Source organism: Tamandua tetradactyla, chromosome 24, assembly GCF_023851605.1.
Source record: "Tamandua tetradactyla isolate mTamTet1 chromosome 24, mTamTet1.pri, whole genome shotgun sequence".
In the NCBI taxonomy this organism is placed as follows: domain Eukaryota; kingdom Metazoa; phylum Chordata; class Mammalia; order Pilosa; family Myrmecophagidae; genus Tamandua; species Tamandua tetradactyla.
The window spans coordinates 25,682,781-25,700,500 of record NC_135350.1 but is presented as its reverse complement, the minus strand read 5'-3'; the positions used below and the strand labels follow the sequence as shown (position 1 = coordinate 25,700,500).

The 17,720-nt window shown below is 35.8% G+C and overlaps 1 protein-coding gene across 1 annotated transcript; it reads right to left on the bottom strand.

Annotated features, from left to right (window-relative positions):
- Nucleotides 1-816: 816 nt before the first annotated feature.
- Nucleotides 817-14,418, bottom strand: LOC143668127 (alcohol dehydrogenase S chain-like). Its single transcript, XM_077142735.1, has 9 exons — nt 14,290-14,418; nt 10,602-10,703; nt 9,837-9,975; nt 6,269-6,356; nt 5,950-6,169; nt 5,335-5,595; nt 3,153-3,288; nt 2,371-2,509; nt 817-1,191 (listed from the first exon to the last, which is right to left on the bottom strand). Exons 1-9 carry the CDS (start codon nt 14,305-14,307, stop codon nt 1,167-1,169), a joined length of 1,128 nt encoding a protein of 375 aa, XP_076998850.1. The 5' UTR covers nt 14,308-14,418; the 3' UTR covers nt 817-1,166.
- Nucleotides 14,419-17,720: the final 3,302 nt, after the last annotated feature.

The window sequence follows — 17,720 nt, the reverse complement described above, 5'->3', positions numbered from 1 at the left end:
AGAGGTTTCATTATTATCCCTGTACTTCAAGCCACCTCCAATTCTTAGTTACTTTTAATCAGAAAGACTAATTAACCAATTAATCCCTTTAATGAATAAAACATTATTTTTAAGTCTGGTGCTAATAGTTTAGTTTTTCCTTTAATATCTGAACCTCATTTTATCACATGTTGAAGAAAAACTGCTTGTATTTTAAGGAAAATTCTATATTCACTGCAAGTATAAACAAAAACAAGTCCCTTAAATCATGGAAATGGGTAGCGTTTCCATGAAGTTACTTAGAATTTCCTGCATTTATAAGATCTGGGTCTTCTCTGCTTCTAAATCTACATGTACACTGTGTCATCTGTAGTTTTCCCCTAAACTTTGAACATTTTATCAGGAGAGGATACAGGTAATGACAGCACAGAAGTCCATGACTATGGGCAAAATGGCCCTTTCTGTGTGTGTTGGGGACACAAATAATGAAAGATCCCTTCACCAGGCTTCAATAACTAAGGGAAGCACGGCACAAAAAGGATATGAATTCACAAGATATACCTTTGTCAAGGGAAAAAGACATATATGGAATGACAAAGAATGAAAATTTACTGGTCTCAAATATCCAGCTGATGTCCACCGTTTTCATCTTTTTCACACTTGGCATTTAACATTTGCTGGTGAATATATTTCAGGGAGCACAAGGGATTTTAGGACAGTGAAACTGTTCTGTTTGTCTGTATGGTAGATACATGAAATTACGCATTAGTAAAACCCCATCGTTCTGTGACACACAAACAGTGAAGCTAAAGTAACCAATGAACTTTGATTAATGATAATGATATAATAATGATGTATCAATATTGAGTCATAGGTTTATTGAAATGCATCATTGATGCAAGCTATTATTAATAGGTGAAATTTTCCATAGTGTTGGGGGAGAATGAGTAAATGGAAAGAAGTTTCTGTACAATTTTCAGAAAAACTGATTGTTCTACAAAATAAATTCTATGTAGATAGTCAGAGAACAGTATTCACAGAAATTTCTGCTTCTTATGGAATGTTTCCATGTATATTCTTTGATAGCATCTGGTAAGGGAAAAGTCAATGCTGTTGCTTTCCTGGTGTTCTGGATGAGGACGGCATGGAACAGACAGAAGACGGTATAAGTGAGGGTGTCACCTGTCTCAAAATTTGAGTACAGTACGGATGCTGAAAGAGAAAATGAAACATATTAATAATTTTAACACAAGAAATTTGATATTCTTCTTTATAGAGTCTGAGAAGGATAGGATGTGCCGCAGTGGAAACTTAGGTTTGTATCCTGCCAATCCATTCCTATCCCTACCTATTTAAGCACAAACAAGTGAAAAGGAAGATCATTTTTAGTGATTCTCTCTGATGTTTGCTTCAAACTTAAGCTCATGATTACAAAATAATATGGCTTCTCTTTAGATTTCATTCTATCTTAACATCTTCACAAAATAATTTTTATAATTCCTAGAGTTTTTCCTAGTAATAATATGAAACAAAATGGGTAATTACTTGTAACAAATTCTTGGTATCTGCCATTCAAGTTTTAGATACCTTTCATGCATTGTGTCATTTAGACCTCCACATAAACCAAAAAGCACTGTGAGATGATGGTTAAGATTGGCTCACTATTTTGTACTAAATTATTTACTTATTATTTATTTATATTGTTTATATCTTTGTACATATATATATATTTATAGGTATATATGTATGTTTAAGTTCTTTCAAAGCAGAGCAGTATAATAGGAAATAAAAAGCATGCTTACAAAGATGTCTAAGTTAGAATTCTAGCTCTGTTGCTTACCAAATGCATGTCCTGTCTGAGTCTCATGTTCTCAACCCTTCAACAGTGAAATTAAGTCAGTATTTTTATGAAGAACAGTTTCTAAGTTATGTAACTGCAACAATCACCATAGAGCTCTACCAACTCTTACAATGAAAGTTTTGGGATAACCTGAATATTATCTAAATTTCCATCCATCAATGCTCAGCCTGTATTATGGGGCAGGTAGAGGCTTAGGGGCTCCATGGTCCTGTGATGACATTGTGAATCTGATCACCCTTGCCTTTCAAGGGTAGTGTCCACCTGACAAGAGACTGAATTGCTGATGATTTCAGACTTGTGACGAAGTTCACAAATTTCTGTTTAGCAGAATAGGAAATGCAAAGTAACTGTTCTCAGCTTCTCATGATAAGATGAAAATATTGTACATGTAAATGAATTGGTAAGGGAAAACCAAGCACTCCAATGTATTTCTCATTCATCTATCTCCCATAAATATATCAAATTTCTTAGTAAAAATTATTTTTCTTTGCAAGCCTAAACCCTACTGTTTACAGAGACAAAAAATCTACCTCTTTCCACGGCGAAGCAGGTCAAATCCTTCATTGATTTTTTCAAAAGGTAAAACATGGGTTATTAATAGATCCACTGGAATCTTGTTGGCCATAATGTCAGCCACAAGTTTTGGGGCAGAATCTTTACACTTAAAGCCTAGAAAAAAGAAGACATCATTGGTAGATTCAGACAGGGGTACGTAACAGAATTGAAGAGCAGACTTTTCAAATAGAATTAAAATTAAAGTGCATAAAATGAGCTACATTCTACAGGCTGCCATTACTGAGGTTAATAAGAGGTAATGTATTAAATATCCTTTTGCAGCAATTTGCCTGTTTTTTTTTTTTTTTTTTTTTTTGCAGTTTTGTTCACCTCACACACCTGTCCACATTAAACTAGGGCCCTTCATTATCAGGTGTCTTCTAGAGATATTGTAGTGTAGATGACTCTGACCAAATCACGTAGGCAATTGAGAAGTTGTCTAAATTTGGGTAATGAGGGCAGACGTGAACAATTTTGATGGATTCTGTGGCACCTACTGGGTGTTTAAACGTCTTATTCTTTCACCAGTATCAGAAGAGCTTTTGCTATATGTTTTAGCTAGTCTATTGTGTCATAAAGAAATGCATCTAAGTAGCTTCACTCTGCATTAGTTACACATCTAGTGGAATTTGGCACTAAAGATCAATTAAATTTTTAACTTATCTTTGACTATATTGCTTTGTAACACCTGACATTTACCAATTGTAAAATGGAACAAATCCTGAGGTTAATAAGAAATTGATCTTAAAGTACATACCACCCAAAATTGCCCCTTTCCAGGTGCGACCAGTCAATAGCAGCATAGGGTTCACCGAGAGCTTTTCAGAACTTGGAGGCACCCCTACCATGATGCATACACCAAATGCCTCATGACAGCATGACAGAGCCTGAAGCTGGAATGAAATTAATATTTTGCATTTAAAAATAAGCACTCTCATAGCTGCTTAATTATGAGAGAATTCATGTACTATAAGCTTAGATTGTGAGCATTCATAGGGTAGGAATTTGATTTTGCTTCTTTGTTCTCCTTTGTGTATACACGAGTGCTGTTGCATTAAGGAAGGTTCAGAAAACATATTAGGATGGTTGAGAGAATGGATGTATGTAGTTGTGTGTACATTTTTTTTAATAAAATATTAAAGATGGAAACATCACTAAAAATAAATAATGGCTCATCAAAACATGGAAATATTTCATATCACATGAATTTTGACAATCCATGTGTCAGTGAATCGTTTCTCTTTTATTTATTTAGCAAGTACCTGAATATCATATTAGACCAGGTATTTGTTGGCAAAAAATACTGTAATGGTGATTACATCATCAAAAATTGTACCTTGTCCTCTTGAGACTCTTCCATTTAATAGATTTGAACTTATTATCCATCTTTAAATTGTACATGACATAGATGTTACTTTTATCCCCCCCAAAAAGGACATTAGTTTAACTACACCTCTTTTCTAGAATCTCAAAAGACACTCCAGAAGCTTTGTCCCCCAGTCAGGTATTGAAAAATAACAAGAAAATGGAGTCGGATTCCAAAGGATTATATAATTATTAATCATTTGTGTTTAGAGTCTGATTTGGACAACCTGATATCCATAGAACTTGTGTTTTACAGTCAAAAAATAAAGTAACAATCCAGTCTATGTGAAAAAACAGGGGAAAATAACACAAAAGAACTTAAGGCAAAAACTGACCTTGTAAAAAGTTAGAAATCTCTTGGATTGTCGGTGTCTTTTGGATATGGTCCCAGAGCAAGGCTGGAAAGCTCATTGCTCTCAGGGTGCTGCTCCGTACTACCAGTGAAGTTTGGACTTCCTGGGGAATCTCAACAATGGGGATTTATTGTTCTGGGGACCTTTTCAGTACTGTTTTAGAGAATTCTAGTTAGGCGGAATGTAGTTGGAGCTTTGTTAGTCATGCCAATTGATGATATTTGTGTTTATTTGAAAGTGATATCATGGATATTCCAAAGACAATGTAGGCACTTCACAATTGGAAATAGTGTTTTATTATAACACAATAACTGGTTAAAGTTCATTGACTGTTTGTCACTACCAGGTGGCTCTATGATGAATATTTTGCATGCACGTAATAGTGTGTAATACTATTTTATGCTTGAAGTGCTATATGATATTGATACTCTTTAATACATTTTATATTCATGCAATGCTTCAAGCTACATTGCCTTAAATTCATGTAGCAGTAAAATCAGTCAGTCCTTCACTGGCTTTATTCCATCGCACAGATATTAGATATCTATTAATTACCAAGCACCATACTGCATGCTGTGAGAAAATCTAGTAAAACATTAAAGCACTACTTTCTTTAGGGAAAAGTTTTTGATAAAATGGTTTTTGGAATAATATTGATGATATTTCTTTTTTTGTTTGTTTGTCTGTTTGTGTCTTTTTTCTTTTTTCTTTTTTTTTACTATTATTATTATTTTTATTTTTTTCTCTATATTAACATTTTTTATCTTTTTCTGTTGTTTTGCTAGTTCTTTTCCTAAATTGATGATATTTCTTTTGATCAAAGAATTACATGTGAAAAGAAATCTGAACTCATTACACATAATAAAAATTGTTAAATATTCGCTAAAAATGTTGGAAAATAAAATTTTCTCAGTTTGAGACTAGAAATTGCATTATTTATATGTCTTTCAGTTTGAATTTTGTACTAAAAGAGATCAAAATAAATTTATAAGTGCCTAATATTAAGCAGCCTGTAATGGGTAACTGTGTCTTGAGACATGTTTGCTGAACTGACAGAATGGAAGTTTCTTACAATAATGTATAAAATAATCATAAGTAAGAAACAAGATTTAGAATATTGTAATTCATTACAAATAATTCTTATACACACATTTATGTTCTACTATTTAAAAATATATCCTCATTAAAGAAGCATGAATCAGGGCATGTCATGGTACATACCACGGTGTCGATCCGACCAATGACTTCAAATGCAAAGTCCACACCACCCCCAGTCATTTCCTTCAGCACCTCATGGATGGGTTTCTGGAAGTCCTGAGGGTTGATGCACTCAGTGGCCCCCACCTCTTTGGCCTTTGCAAATTTGTCCTTGTTGATATCCACCGCAATGATCCTCGCTGCTCCAGCTGCCTTACAGCCAATGATGGCAGACAATCCGACTCCTCCAAGGCCAAACACAGCACAGGTGGAACCTGGGGTGACCTGCATTTCAGAAAGGACAAGAATGGATTAATTAATGATTGTTAGGAGCAGTCCAGCTTGAACAAAGTGGGAGCTGTTGATCAGCATAAGGAATTATTTGGATTCCTTTCCCCAAACTGCTTAAGTATCAACAGTTTGTTCACTCTGATAAACTGATGAATTTCTATAGCGCATGCTTTCAATTCTTTCTGTGGCCATATTCTACCCATACTCACTCCACATTCGAGTATCTCAGGGCTATTATGGTAGCAGGGGAAGTTATCACTTAATTTAGATAAATGATCCATAATCCCTGGGGAAAATTTTTTCTTACAGTCCAAGTGTATCTGGAGTTTTGCCTGTGGTCATTCTTACCTTGGCAACTTTGACTGCTGACCCATAACCAGTTGACAATGCACAGCCAACAAGGCAGACTTTCTCCAGTGGTGCTGCTGCATCGATCTTAACCACTGAGATCTCATCCACCACTGTGTACTCAGAGTAGGTGCTGGTGTGGATGAAGTGGTAGATGGGCTTCCCTTTGCAGGTGAACCTGGTGGTGCCATCCTGCATGGTCCACCGAGGGTTGTCCAGACTGGTCAGTGTAACAGAGACAGAAACAGAAGGGCATGAGGCAGGAGCTCACCTGTTGTGCAAACACATTCCCTCCATCTGCAATGTATCAGAAACCTACCCCATTTTCACACAGTTGTTGGCTTCTGGATGTTTACAAACGATACATTTCCCGCACTGGGGAACACACAGTGGGATGACTTTATCACCTGGAAGAGGACAATGCAAATTCTTTTTAAATTTCTATCCAAGAATTAATAGAGCGAGAACTAAGATATTAGGTGTATATATAAGAGGCATAGGTCTTGGAAGTTCTCCCAAGAAATAGAGCGCAGTCACCACTATGTCATTTTATCATGTTTACGTGTTTACATTTTTACTGGTGCTATAGGTACTTTGTCTCATTTAATCCTTAGTTCATTAAATCTAAGGTTTCTCACTGTAATCATCAATATATATTTTAGTTGCAGCAGACCATCATAATGGACATGTGATAATTGATAATAGTTAAGATTACAATAATGAGAAATTTGATCATCATGATTTATAAAATCACTTGCTTGTCTTTACTACGAAATTGACATTTATATTTATGTAGCTCTGTTCAAGAAAAACTGCATAGAATGGGAGAAAGAAGAGACATTCAAAAAATTTTTCTGAATACTCAAATATTCTGAAGGGAGGCACTTTGTGTAGGATAAGAAATACTCACTTAAGTAAATTCAGGTAGTTAACTTATGAGTATGTATTTTTCTCCTATCATGGAGGAAGCATATGTGTAAAGTATGTGTCATTACTGTGTAATTTCTCTTTACAACTAATTTTATTAGTTGTAAAGAGAAATACTAAAATTTCAATTTCAAAACAGAAGACATTTTTATTTTGTTCACATGCCAGAAAACATTTGGTAAATTGTATCCACTAGCTAAGGAGAATTTTTAGAATTAAAAAAATAAAATTATTTATTTTTATTTTATTAAAGAAGTTATGGGTTTACCAAATACTTGTGCATAAAATACAGAGTTCTTAATACACTTAGTATAAAGGTGGAACATTTGTTACAATTGATGATAGCACATTTTATAATTTTACTATTGACTAAAATTCATGGTTTAAATTAGGTTCCATTTTTGGGTAGCGTATTTCCAAGGAGTTTGAAAATTACAATGTTGCATTACTATCAGAATGATCCATCACCAAAGCATTTCCATCATTCCAAAGAGGAAGTTCTGTACATTTTATTTTTAGGCTGCATGGTGGTGGTCACACTGCTTTTTTTTTTAATGTGACTATCTCATTATTGCAGCATATTTGTTGATTTTTTTGTGTGCATGTGGACGGAATGACATGGGCCAAAAAACAATCCTATGTCTCAAACCTAGGTCTCTTACGGCAGCTAAGAATTGCCCTGTATATTATAAATCTTAACTTTCCATTCTCTATCCCATCTTGTCTCCGGGTAACCTATATTCTAGATTCTGACTCCTTAAATTTGCTTGTTCTAGTTATTTCAAATCAGTGAGATAATACAATATTTTTCCTTTTGGGTCTGACATCTCATTAAGCATAAAGTCTTCAAAGTTCACCCACATTATTGCATATATGAAAAATTCATTCCTTTTTACAACTGAATAATATTCCATTGTATGTGTATACTATGCTTTTTATCCATTCATCAGTTAATGGACACTTGGGTTGTGTCCATCTTTTGGCAATTGTGTATAATGCCACTATGAACATTAGTGTGCAAATATCTGTTCGAGCCCCAGCTTTTGATTATTTTGGGTATAAACCTATGAGTGGGACTTCCAGGTCATTTGTTATTTCTATAATTTACTTTCTGAAAGAAATGCCAAACTGTTCTCCATAGAACTATAGCATCTTACATTGCCACTAGAAGGGAATGAGTGTTCCTGTTTCTCCATATCCTCTCCAACAGTTCCTTTTTTGAAATATTAGCCATTCTAATGTGTGTGAAGAGGTGTCTCATTGTGGTTTTGATTTGCATTTTCCTGATTGTTAATGATGTTTCACTTCTTTTCATATGCTTTCTGGCCATCTGTATATCTTCTTTGGAGAGATGTCTTTCTAAATCTTTGCTCATATTTTGATTCTGCTGCTTGTCTTTTGTTTATAAGTTGAAGGATTTCTTTATATTTTATGGATATTACCTTTATAAGATATGTGATAAGTATTTTCTTCCATTATGTAGGCTGTTGTTTTAAATTCATAATAAATTCCTTTTAGGCACAAAAGTTTTAAATTTTGATGGAGACTCATTGCTCTATTTTATCTTTTATTTCTTATTCTTTGGGTGTAAAGTCTAAGAAACTATTGTCTAACATAAGGTTCTGAAGATGCTTTCCTATGTTTTCTACTAGGAGTTTGATAGTTATAGCTCCTATATTTAGCTTGGATCCATGTTGAGATTGTTTTTGTATAAAGTGTGACTTAGGGGTTCCTCCAACCTTTTTTTTTTTTTAATTGGTAATACAGTTTTCCCATCACCTTCTGTTGAAGTGACTATTCTTTTATACTGAGTGGTTTTTGCTTGCTTGTCAAAAATCAACAGACCAGGGTGGGCCACTGTGGCTGACCAGCAGATCACTAGATTGCCATGCCAGAGACCTGGGTTCAATTCCCAGTGTCTGCCCAGGTTAAAAAAAATTTTTTTTAAAAACCAACAGGCCATAAATGAGGGTTGATTTCTGAGCTCTCAATTCAATTCCATTGGTCTACATGTCTTGTTTTCTTAATGTAAGAATTTAGAGCTATAAATTTTACCTTAGACTTGTATTTTCTGTATGCCATAAGTTTTGGTATATTTTATTTTCATTTTCATTCACCTTTCACCTCAAGATATTTCCTAATTTGTTTGTGATTTCTACTGTAACTCATTGGTTGTTTAAGAGTACATTGTTTAATTTCCTTATGTATGTGAATTTTCCATTTCTGCCTTTGTAATTGATTTCTAGCATGTTTTGACATGTTCAGAGTATATATATTTTATGACTTCAATATTTTTGTTTTGTGTCTTAATACATGATCTGCCTTGGAGAGTGACCCATGTGCATTCAAGAAGAATTTGTATGTTCAATGATCCAAGTTCAAAAAGGGAGACCATATAGGAATGGGAATCCACTGCTGAATATAAAAGGTTTTGGATGATTTAGCCATAGCCTCACATCCCCATGCTGAGAACTCAGCAAACCACAATTACCATATAGTAACCCAGAGTCTTAGGACATAGACATCTTTTTGTTCCTCAACTCATATAGTTTGTTCTTTGTCCCATTTATAGTTCTGTTTTAAGCCCCAAAGGAAGACAATGCTCAGAAATTCTAAAATGACATTATTCAAGTGTGAACCCCAGGGTGGCAGCTGCTCTGTCTCCTTGGTCTTCCAGTGTCCCAGGGTCTAACCTGGTGCCTGACATCCAGGAGGGGCTCCATGAGTCACTGCTGAAGGGGAGAATCATGAGGTCTGTCCTGGGGACCTGCCTGGACATGTGAAGGAAGTCAGGCAGGGAGAGAGGAAACAAGGACATCCCTGTCTAATTCCAGTTACACCATTGGCTGCTGCTGGGACCTGTGCAGTTATTTCATGTCTCTCTGCCTCAGTTTCCTCCTCCAGGCTGCTTGACCTTGGGAGTCCTGAATGCAGACACATTCCCTGAGTGAATCCTGTACCTGGTTTGACTGCAGTCACCCCCTCGCCAATGCTCTCCACGATGCCGGCTCCCTCGTGGCCTAAGATCACAGGAAGTGCTGCGATAAAATCCCCATTAACCGTATGGTCATCTGAGCGACATATTCCTGTGGCCACCATCTGTGAGGAAAAGGGGAAATAATCACTTTCCAAAGGTTATGGCCCCAGATAGCCTTAATGCATCCAATTCACCGAAGTCAGGCTTCTAAAGTGTTGTAAAAAGTGTCTCTAATTCCTACTCTTCCTGAATAAAAAATTCTGTTTACCCCTGGGAGTATTCATTTTAAAATCATCCTGAGCTTTCCTTTCCAGAATTATACAATCTGGAATAATATGCAAAGCATTTGTTTCTCTAACATGTAAATCTTATATAAAATATGATAATGCATGCTCTCTGTAGAAATAAAAATGGTTCATTAACAACCATAAGGTTAAATATTCTAACATTAACTGGTAATTGCATTTGAGGTCTTGATAAATTTCCTTTTGCATTGTACTTCTGTACAAACATACATTTTTTACTTCTTGGGATTTCACACTATGGCTTTACAGGGATTACTTTGATCACTTTATAAAATTTAACAATGAATGCCATTCATACCTTTTCTTCACAAATGTTGTAATTAAATTGTACTTATTACCATACTCTATGTTAAAAGCTTCTCTTAGTGGATTTTTGGTGATTCCCACTTTTTAATATTTGATTTGTAAAACCAAAATTAAATAAAGGTAGAAACAATTTTCACCTTAATGCGAACTTCATAGGCCTTGGGGGGTGCGACCTCCACCTCCTCAATGGAAAAGGGTTTCTTTAGGTCCCAAAGCACAGCTGCTTTGCATTTTATTACCTGGACAATCAAACCAGATAATACATATTTTCACAATCTTGAAGTCAGGATATATATTTTTTCCATCTACAATTGTAAGTACAGACCTTAGCTCGCACAAACAACTGCTATATTGAAATGAAAAGCTCTGGTTGGAAGACACTAAAATTATTATTTTTTAAAGCCTGAAGAGCAATAACATAGGGAACTTGAAGCAGAATCAGACAATATGAGAACTTGAGATAAAGTTGAATACATTTTTCCAGGTCATTTTCACATCTTTTTTTTCTCTCTAAGTATATTTATTATTGATACATCCTAATGCTCTCCTGCAAGAAATTGTGGTTTTTAAAATGTAATTTTATTGTGGCATATTCTTAATATATCTCAATATGATCTCACATATGATATAATCCTCCAAAGTATAAAATCAGTGGTTTTAGTTGTACATTCATCACCACAATCAGTTTGTGAATATTTTCCTTACTACAAAAATCTAAAAATAATAAAAATAAAAAACACAGAAGAACACCTACACCATCCCATTCCTCTTATTCACCCCTCACCCATCTTTTATTTCTTTTTAGTGTTTATTTCTTACTCATCTGTCCATACACTGGATAAAGGGAGTGCTAATCACAAGGTTTTCACAATCACATGATCACACTATAAAAGCTCTATAGTAATGCCATCATCTTCAAGAATCAAGGCTACCGGACTACAGTTCAATAGTTTCAGGTATTTCCTTCTACCTCTTCTAATATACTAAAAAGTAAAAAAGGATATCTGTATAATTTATAAGAATAAACTCCAGAATACCTCTGAACTTTGCCTGAAATCTCTCAGCCACTGAATCTTATTCTGTTTCATTTCTCTTCCCTCTTTGGTCAAGAAGGGCTTCTAATCCTATGATGCCAGGCCCAAGCTTGCCCCTGGAGTTATGTGCCACATTGCCAGGGAGATATATCTCTGGGAGCCATGTCCCTCATAGGGAGGAGAGCAGGGAGTTTACCTGAAGAGCTGACTTAGAGAGAGACAGTCCACTTCTGAGCAAAAAGAGACGGTCTCTGGGTGACTCTGGCATAATTATACATATGCTTAGCTTCTCCTTTGCAGAAGTAAATTTTCTAATGGCAAGTACCCAAGATGGAGGCCTTGGCCTATTAAATTGCTAGTTCATAATGCTTGTAAGGATATTAGGTTTTCCCCAGTTGGGTAACTTTAGTATTTCCACCTTTTCCCCAGTCCCTCAAGGGGACTTTGCAAATAATTTCTTATTTTTGACTCACATTACTCTGGGATATACCAGGGCATCATATTAGCCTGTGTAAACCAACAACATTTCACTCCCTAATGAAGTTTCCATATAATTATAATGTTCAAATAAACTGGCCATACAAGTTAAATTAGATAGTGTGCTATAGAAAATAAAAATGTTCCACCCAATATACATCTCTTCCTTTAGTCTCACACAGAAGTTGAAGTTTAAAATGCAGTGAATATAATCCTCTACCTTTTACTCTGCTTTACCTTGGTCCTAACCAGATCACCTTTATTCATATCTCTAAGTGAAGTGTGATCTCTTTTACAGCTTTGTAACAGTTGCTGTATGGGGTAGTAGGGCTGACTTACACAGCTGCTGTACTCTAGCTCTTTATGTCAGGTGTCACACAGATAACTGAGGTTCAAGGGAATGACCAGATTTTATGCAAGGAGCTCAGCATGTCAGAATTTAGAAGTAAACATTACAATTTGGGAATAGACGTAACTGCTGTAAGTGTCTACAGTCTGGTAACATTTACAACAAGCCTCCTGCTGATAACCTATGCTCTCGAATTCAGTTCTCAAAGTTTTCACCTTATAGTTAGTTCATTTAGGTGAGGGGGTATAATGTTCATCTTTTCATTTCTGTCTTATTTCATGCAACATACTGTCCTCTAACTTCATTCAATTAGTTGCTTACCTCACAGCTTCATTCTTTCTTGTAGCTGCTTAATATCCTATTTTACATATACACACATTTTGCCCTTCCATTCATGAGTTAGTATTCCACCTCCATCCATTGCAAATCCTGAATACTATTGCAATCAACACCAGTGTGCAAATGTCTGCAAAGGGTTGTTGACCCACAGCTGTTGGCTGGTAGGTGAGAATCCCTGTCACTGTAATTTCATTAATTCTTACAAAAAGATTGGCCATTTTAGTAAAACCTAGTGCCCTCTTGCTCAAATTTTTCCTTAAGTGAAAGAATCTGAATTTGTGATACCAGATACTATTGTTTCCTTCCTAAGAAAACTTTTCTTCATCTGTTTCCCTTCCTTCTTTCTTTTTTTCCCTTCCCACCATTGCTGTTTGCATTAATAATTTGGAACATTGCTCTTGTACATCTATTTTACTATCTAATTTATGTGTAACATCTCTTTCCAGAATGCGTTTAAAGCTAGAGAGTGAAAAATACAAAGACATACTTGGACAAGAATACATGTATAATTTCAAATCAGGAGAACTGTGTTTATGTATAAATTTCTAGCTCAGGTAGTTTAACCATAAGTGTTCTTCTAAATAAAGAGTTAAACTCTTATTAAAAACTTATTTAAAACTCTTATTTATATTTTCAATATTTGAGATTGAAAGCCCTGTTTTCAAGGCAGCAAAGCTTGTGCAGTAAAGAGTGCTTTTATAAATAGTGAAAATGCATAGCTGCAAGTATGATAAAATCAACTCAATTGAGGTGTTTTTTTGTTTTTTTTTTCTTTTCTGGCATGTGCAGGCTCCAGGAATTGAACACAGGTCTCTGGCATAACAGGTGATAATTCTATTGCTGAGCTACCATTGCACTGCCCCAATTGAGTTTCATTCCTTTGAAATTTATTTCCTTTACTTATTTTTCAAATCTTTTCAATATTTAGGCTTTTTGTTACAGCCAATATCCTGATAAATACTAACATACTTGGGAAATGTACACTGATGGCAGTGGTTTCTGAGTGTTGGTGCCTGTGATTGACAGGCACACCAGGTCCTGTCCCAGGGATTTTCCATGTTGATCTTTTTCTCTTACAGAAATGCTACCAGGGGCAGCTATTGATTCTGGCCTTATTTTACAGATGCAAATATTGAGGCTTAAATTGACTGAGTAGTTTTCCTAAATCACAAACCTGGGTGTTCCAAGAATTCAGATATATTCATCATTATCTTTTCATTACCACATAACATATTTAAATTATAGCTTCTGAATACGAAGATAATCTCTTGATGAAAATGTCTCTAATTTAGGTTTACAAATTAGTCATAGGCTTGGCTATATGATCATTCTAACTAGCTTGCATTTATTTCAAGGAAGGAGAGAAATATTAACAGATAGAGATGATATATATTCTGGTAAAGATAAATGGGATTAACATATTTCTGCACAGTTTAGGATGCACTGTGTCTTATAGCATAATTGTATTTTGTGTTCCACTATTTACTTCTAATTTAGATACAAAACCATTATTATTCATTGAAATTGTATCCATATATTTATTATACAGTAAACTTAAATTTTTATATTTATTTATCATATAATGTGAAAATACATAAAAAATAAACTTTTTTTTTTTTTGCTTACTTTTCCTGCTGTGCTCATGTTGTTTCTGTCTTCTCTGTGGGCCAGGAAACTTGTGAATTCTTGTGGACTCCCTTCTTATTTGAGGACACAGAACATATATAGTGTCAAACATTTTATTTGCACGAATAATGCCTTTTTCTACCCATGTTATCTGGGGTTTTTAAGCCCCACCCACCAGTTTATTATCAGGCCAAGTTGAATCATTTATGAAAGGATCCTGTACGAGGGTACAAAAGTGAACTCTGATTGCAACATGCCAAATTCAGATGCAGTATCATGGTTTCATTGGGTAAAATATTCCTATGCACTTAGTGTTAATCATATTCTCTATTTATTCTACTTTGTATTTCTACTTCCTCAATCCCCCAAAAGGCAATTTAGAGTTCTGGAGTCTCTATGTCTGCATTAAACTACAACAGCCACTCCATTTGCTCCAGTTAGATATGAGGAGAGAAGAATCAGGACAGATGAGGCAGAGCCCAGAGAGCACTACCAACTAGAGGAAGGTCTTGGCTCAGCACTCTTTACCACTCTTCAGAGTAGATCAGACACCCCAAAGGTCATAGCAAGGTGGTCACTGCCCCTGGCATTTCTGGCCCACTCAATACCAATCAGCCATGACTGCAAACCTCCCCATGCCAGGCAGTCATCTAGGTAGCATGGGGATGACCAAGGTGAGTAAGAGATGGGCTCTCCCTAGACCACGAGTCAGTACTGGCAGTGGCTGTGTTCATCTTTGGGTCTATGCAGACCTGGTTTCTCAGTGACTGTATGAACCAGGACACATGGTTTGTATGGTTTGTGTCTTAGTTTCCTCAAGTCTAGATGAGCTTGAATAATAGTACCTATTGTGCAGAACTGGGGAATAAATGAGAAAATCTGTGAGGTATGTTCTGAAGACGGAAAAGGCTCAGTAAATGGGGGCCATACTTATTATTCAAAAAACTATGGTCACCATCTATAGGCAACAGAGACAAAAAGGCAAGCAAGTCATTTTCATGTCAGTCTATTGAGGAAAAACTGTACTTTAGGGACAAGATAGTCCTGGGAGGAGGGCTGTGGTAGGGTGACATAGTGCCAAGGATGGTAGAATCTGACTCTGAAAAGGAGGATTTTGGGTGGACCAAGCATTTGAAATAAAATTTAAATTATCTTGGAAAATAGAGAGAAATATTCACATTTGAATTTCTGATGTCTTAGATAGATTGTAGCTAGTTATGTGTAGGTTTCCCAGGTAATAAGAGTTTGATTTTTCTCTTATCCACTCTTTGAAGTCCTATAAGCCATAGTGTATATTGTTATGTGATTAGATGTAATCTTTCTCATGGATGTTATAATATAAAGGACATATCTGTAGAATTTCTTAGGTTACAATCTTACTCACACTGGTTCATGCGGTGTGAATAACATGTTATGATGTAGTTGTGAGACACACCAGGGCTGGAAAGCATTTCTGCAGCAGAGAAGCACGGGAGGTCCTTTGATTTTAGGGTGCTACTAGTTAGGAAATCTTTGAGGAGAGAAGAAAGTCCCAAATCTTTTCTCTTTCACTCCAGGCCCTTTTCCAACTTATGTCATACTCTAAGCATCTCATCTATCTCCTTCATCCTTAATATCCATGTTGTTTCAAAATTTGCATCTCTGCGATCTGCCAAATCTAGTCTCTTCCTCATTCAAGCCCTCTCTCATCAGGATCCTTCTTCACTTTTCCAGTTCTTGGTTTTGTCATCTCTGACCCAAAGTGAGACCCAGGTCCAGTCCTTACTTGTGGTGATATGGTCACTCCATCTCAAAGTCATCCTTGGCTCCCTACATCCTATTTAATTCTCACATCCCTTCTCTGGCATTGGGCCTCATACCCTTCTCTTGTACCTGGTTTTCAGTATGGAGATCAACACTCAAGCTGTACTGGAAATTTATGGTCATAGATGTTTCTTTATTTCATTTATAGTCTCAATTGCAACTAGTATAATGCCATTATACAACAAGTGTTTAGTTATTGTTGATTTGCACTCATTTGCCTTATTACAGGAATATATAGTAATATCATAATGAGTAAGATCCAGAGTCTTCTTATTAGTGTTTGAAGATTAGCCATGGGTCAGGAGGGTTCAGGTAAACAGCACAGAAAACTCTCCTATGAAGAATGAACTGGTCAGTGCCAAGAGATTTCAAAGTGGAGTTCAGTGGAGTTTCATACCAGCTTATCTGTTCATTTGAGTTTTCCCAGAACTTGACTCAATGGCTGGCAAACTGCATGCTCAGATATTGATTGACACAATTGATGGAGTGACTTCTACTTTTTCCAGAAAGCTTGAAAGAAAGTAGGAAATTTATTAAGAATTGTCTCAAGTGTGTGTTGGAAATGAGAAGTATAGATAGATTCAACAGAGGGGATAAGGAAACTTGAACAAATCACTTTCTTTTAATCTTCTCTTTGACATGATCAAAAGGTCTCAGGTTCTGTGGGCTCTGTTTGTTCTGATGGCTCTGTTTGCTCCTAAGTGTTTTGAAAATGGTTCTCTCTTAAAGGGCTCCAGTAAACAACCCCACCTTGAATGGGTAGAGATGCATCTCCATGGAAACCATCTAATCAAAAACTACACCCACATTTGGGTGGGTTCCATCTCCATGGAAACAATAAAAAAGATCCCTCCCAGCAATACTGAATGGGAATTAAAGAACACGAATTTTCTGGGGTAGATAGTAGCTTCAAACTGGCACACATGGTAAAAGTGGTTTTGTGGTTGTGATTATGTTAAGGACTTTGAAATAAAGAGAGTATCCTGAATTACCATGATGAACCCAATCTAATTAGATGCATCTTAAAATGGAGAACCATCCCTGGCTGCCTTTAGAGAGGCAGATGTGATTTAGAGAGCCATGTTTGCTTCTGTTTTCTATTGTTGCTGTGACAAATTACTACACACTCTCTCTATAGGTTAACAGGAAAACAGGAAATGGCATCCATGGTTTTCACATTTAATTCATTTCATAGAATTAATTATGAGATAGATATCACCACAACCACTTTGTCATTGTAAACACTAAGGCTTCAACAATTAGTCCTAAATTTCTCAAAGTAACACAGCTGGTGGTAGAACCAGAATTCTAGGAGAATCTGTTGCCTCTCCAGAATCTATGCATCTTCCATTAATCAGCACAGCAGCAGTATCATAATAACTAATATTCTTGTCACTTTTACTATTGCTAGGTGGAATTCTAGTTGCTTAACATATCAACTAGTTTATTCCTCACCATCACTTTTTGAGGTAGTGATTACTATTATCCCTACTTTTCAGAAATGTTTATCAGCTGACTTGATCTTTTTTTTTGTATACTGTATGTTAGGGTCACATTTATCCATTTGGTAGTATTGATATTATAGCAATATTTAGTCTCCCAAACCATGAATATGGCATGGACTTCCA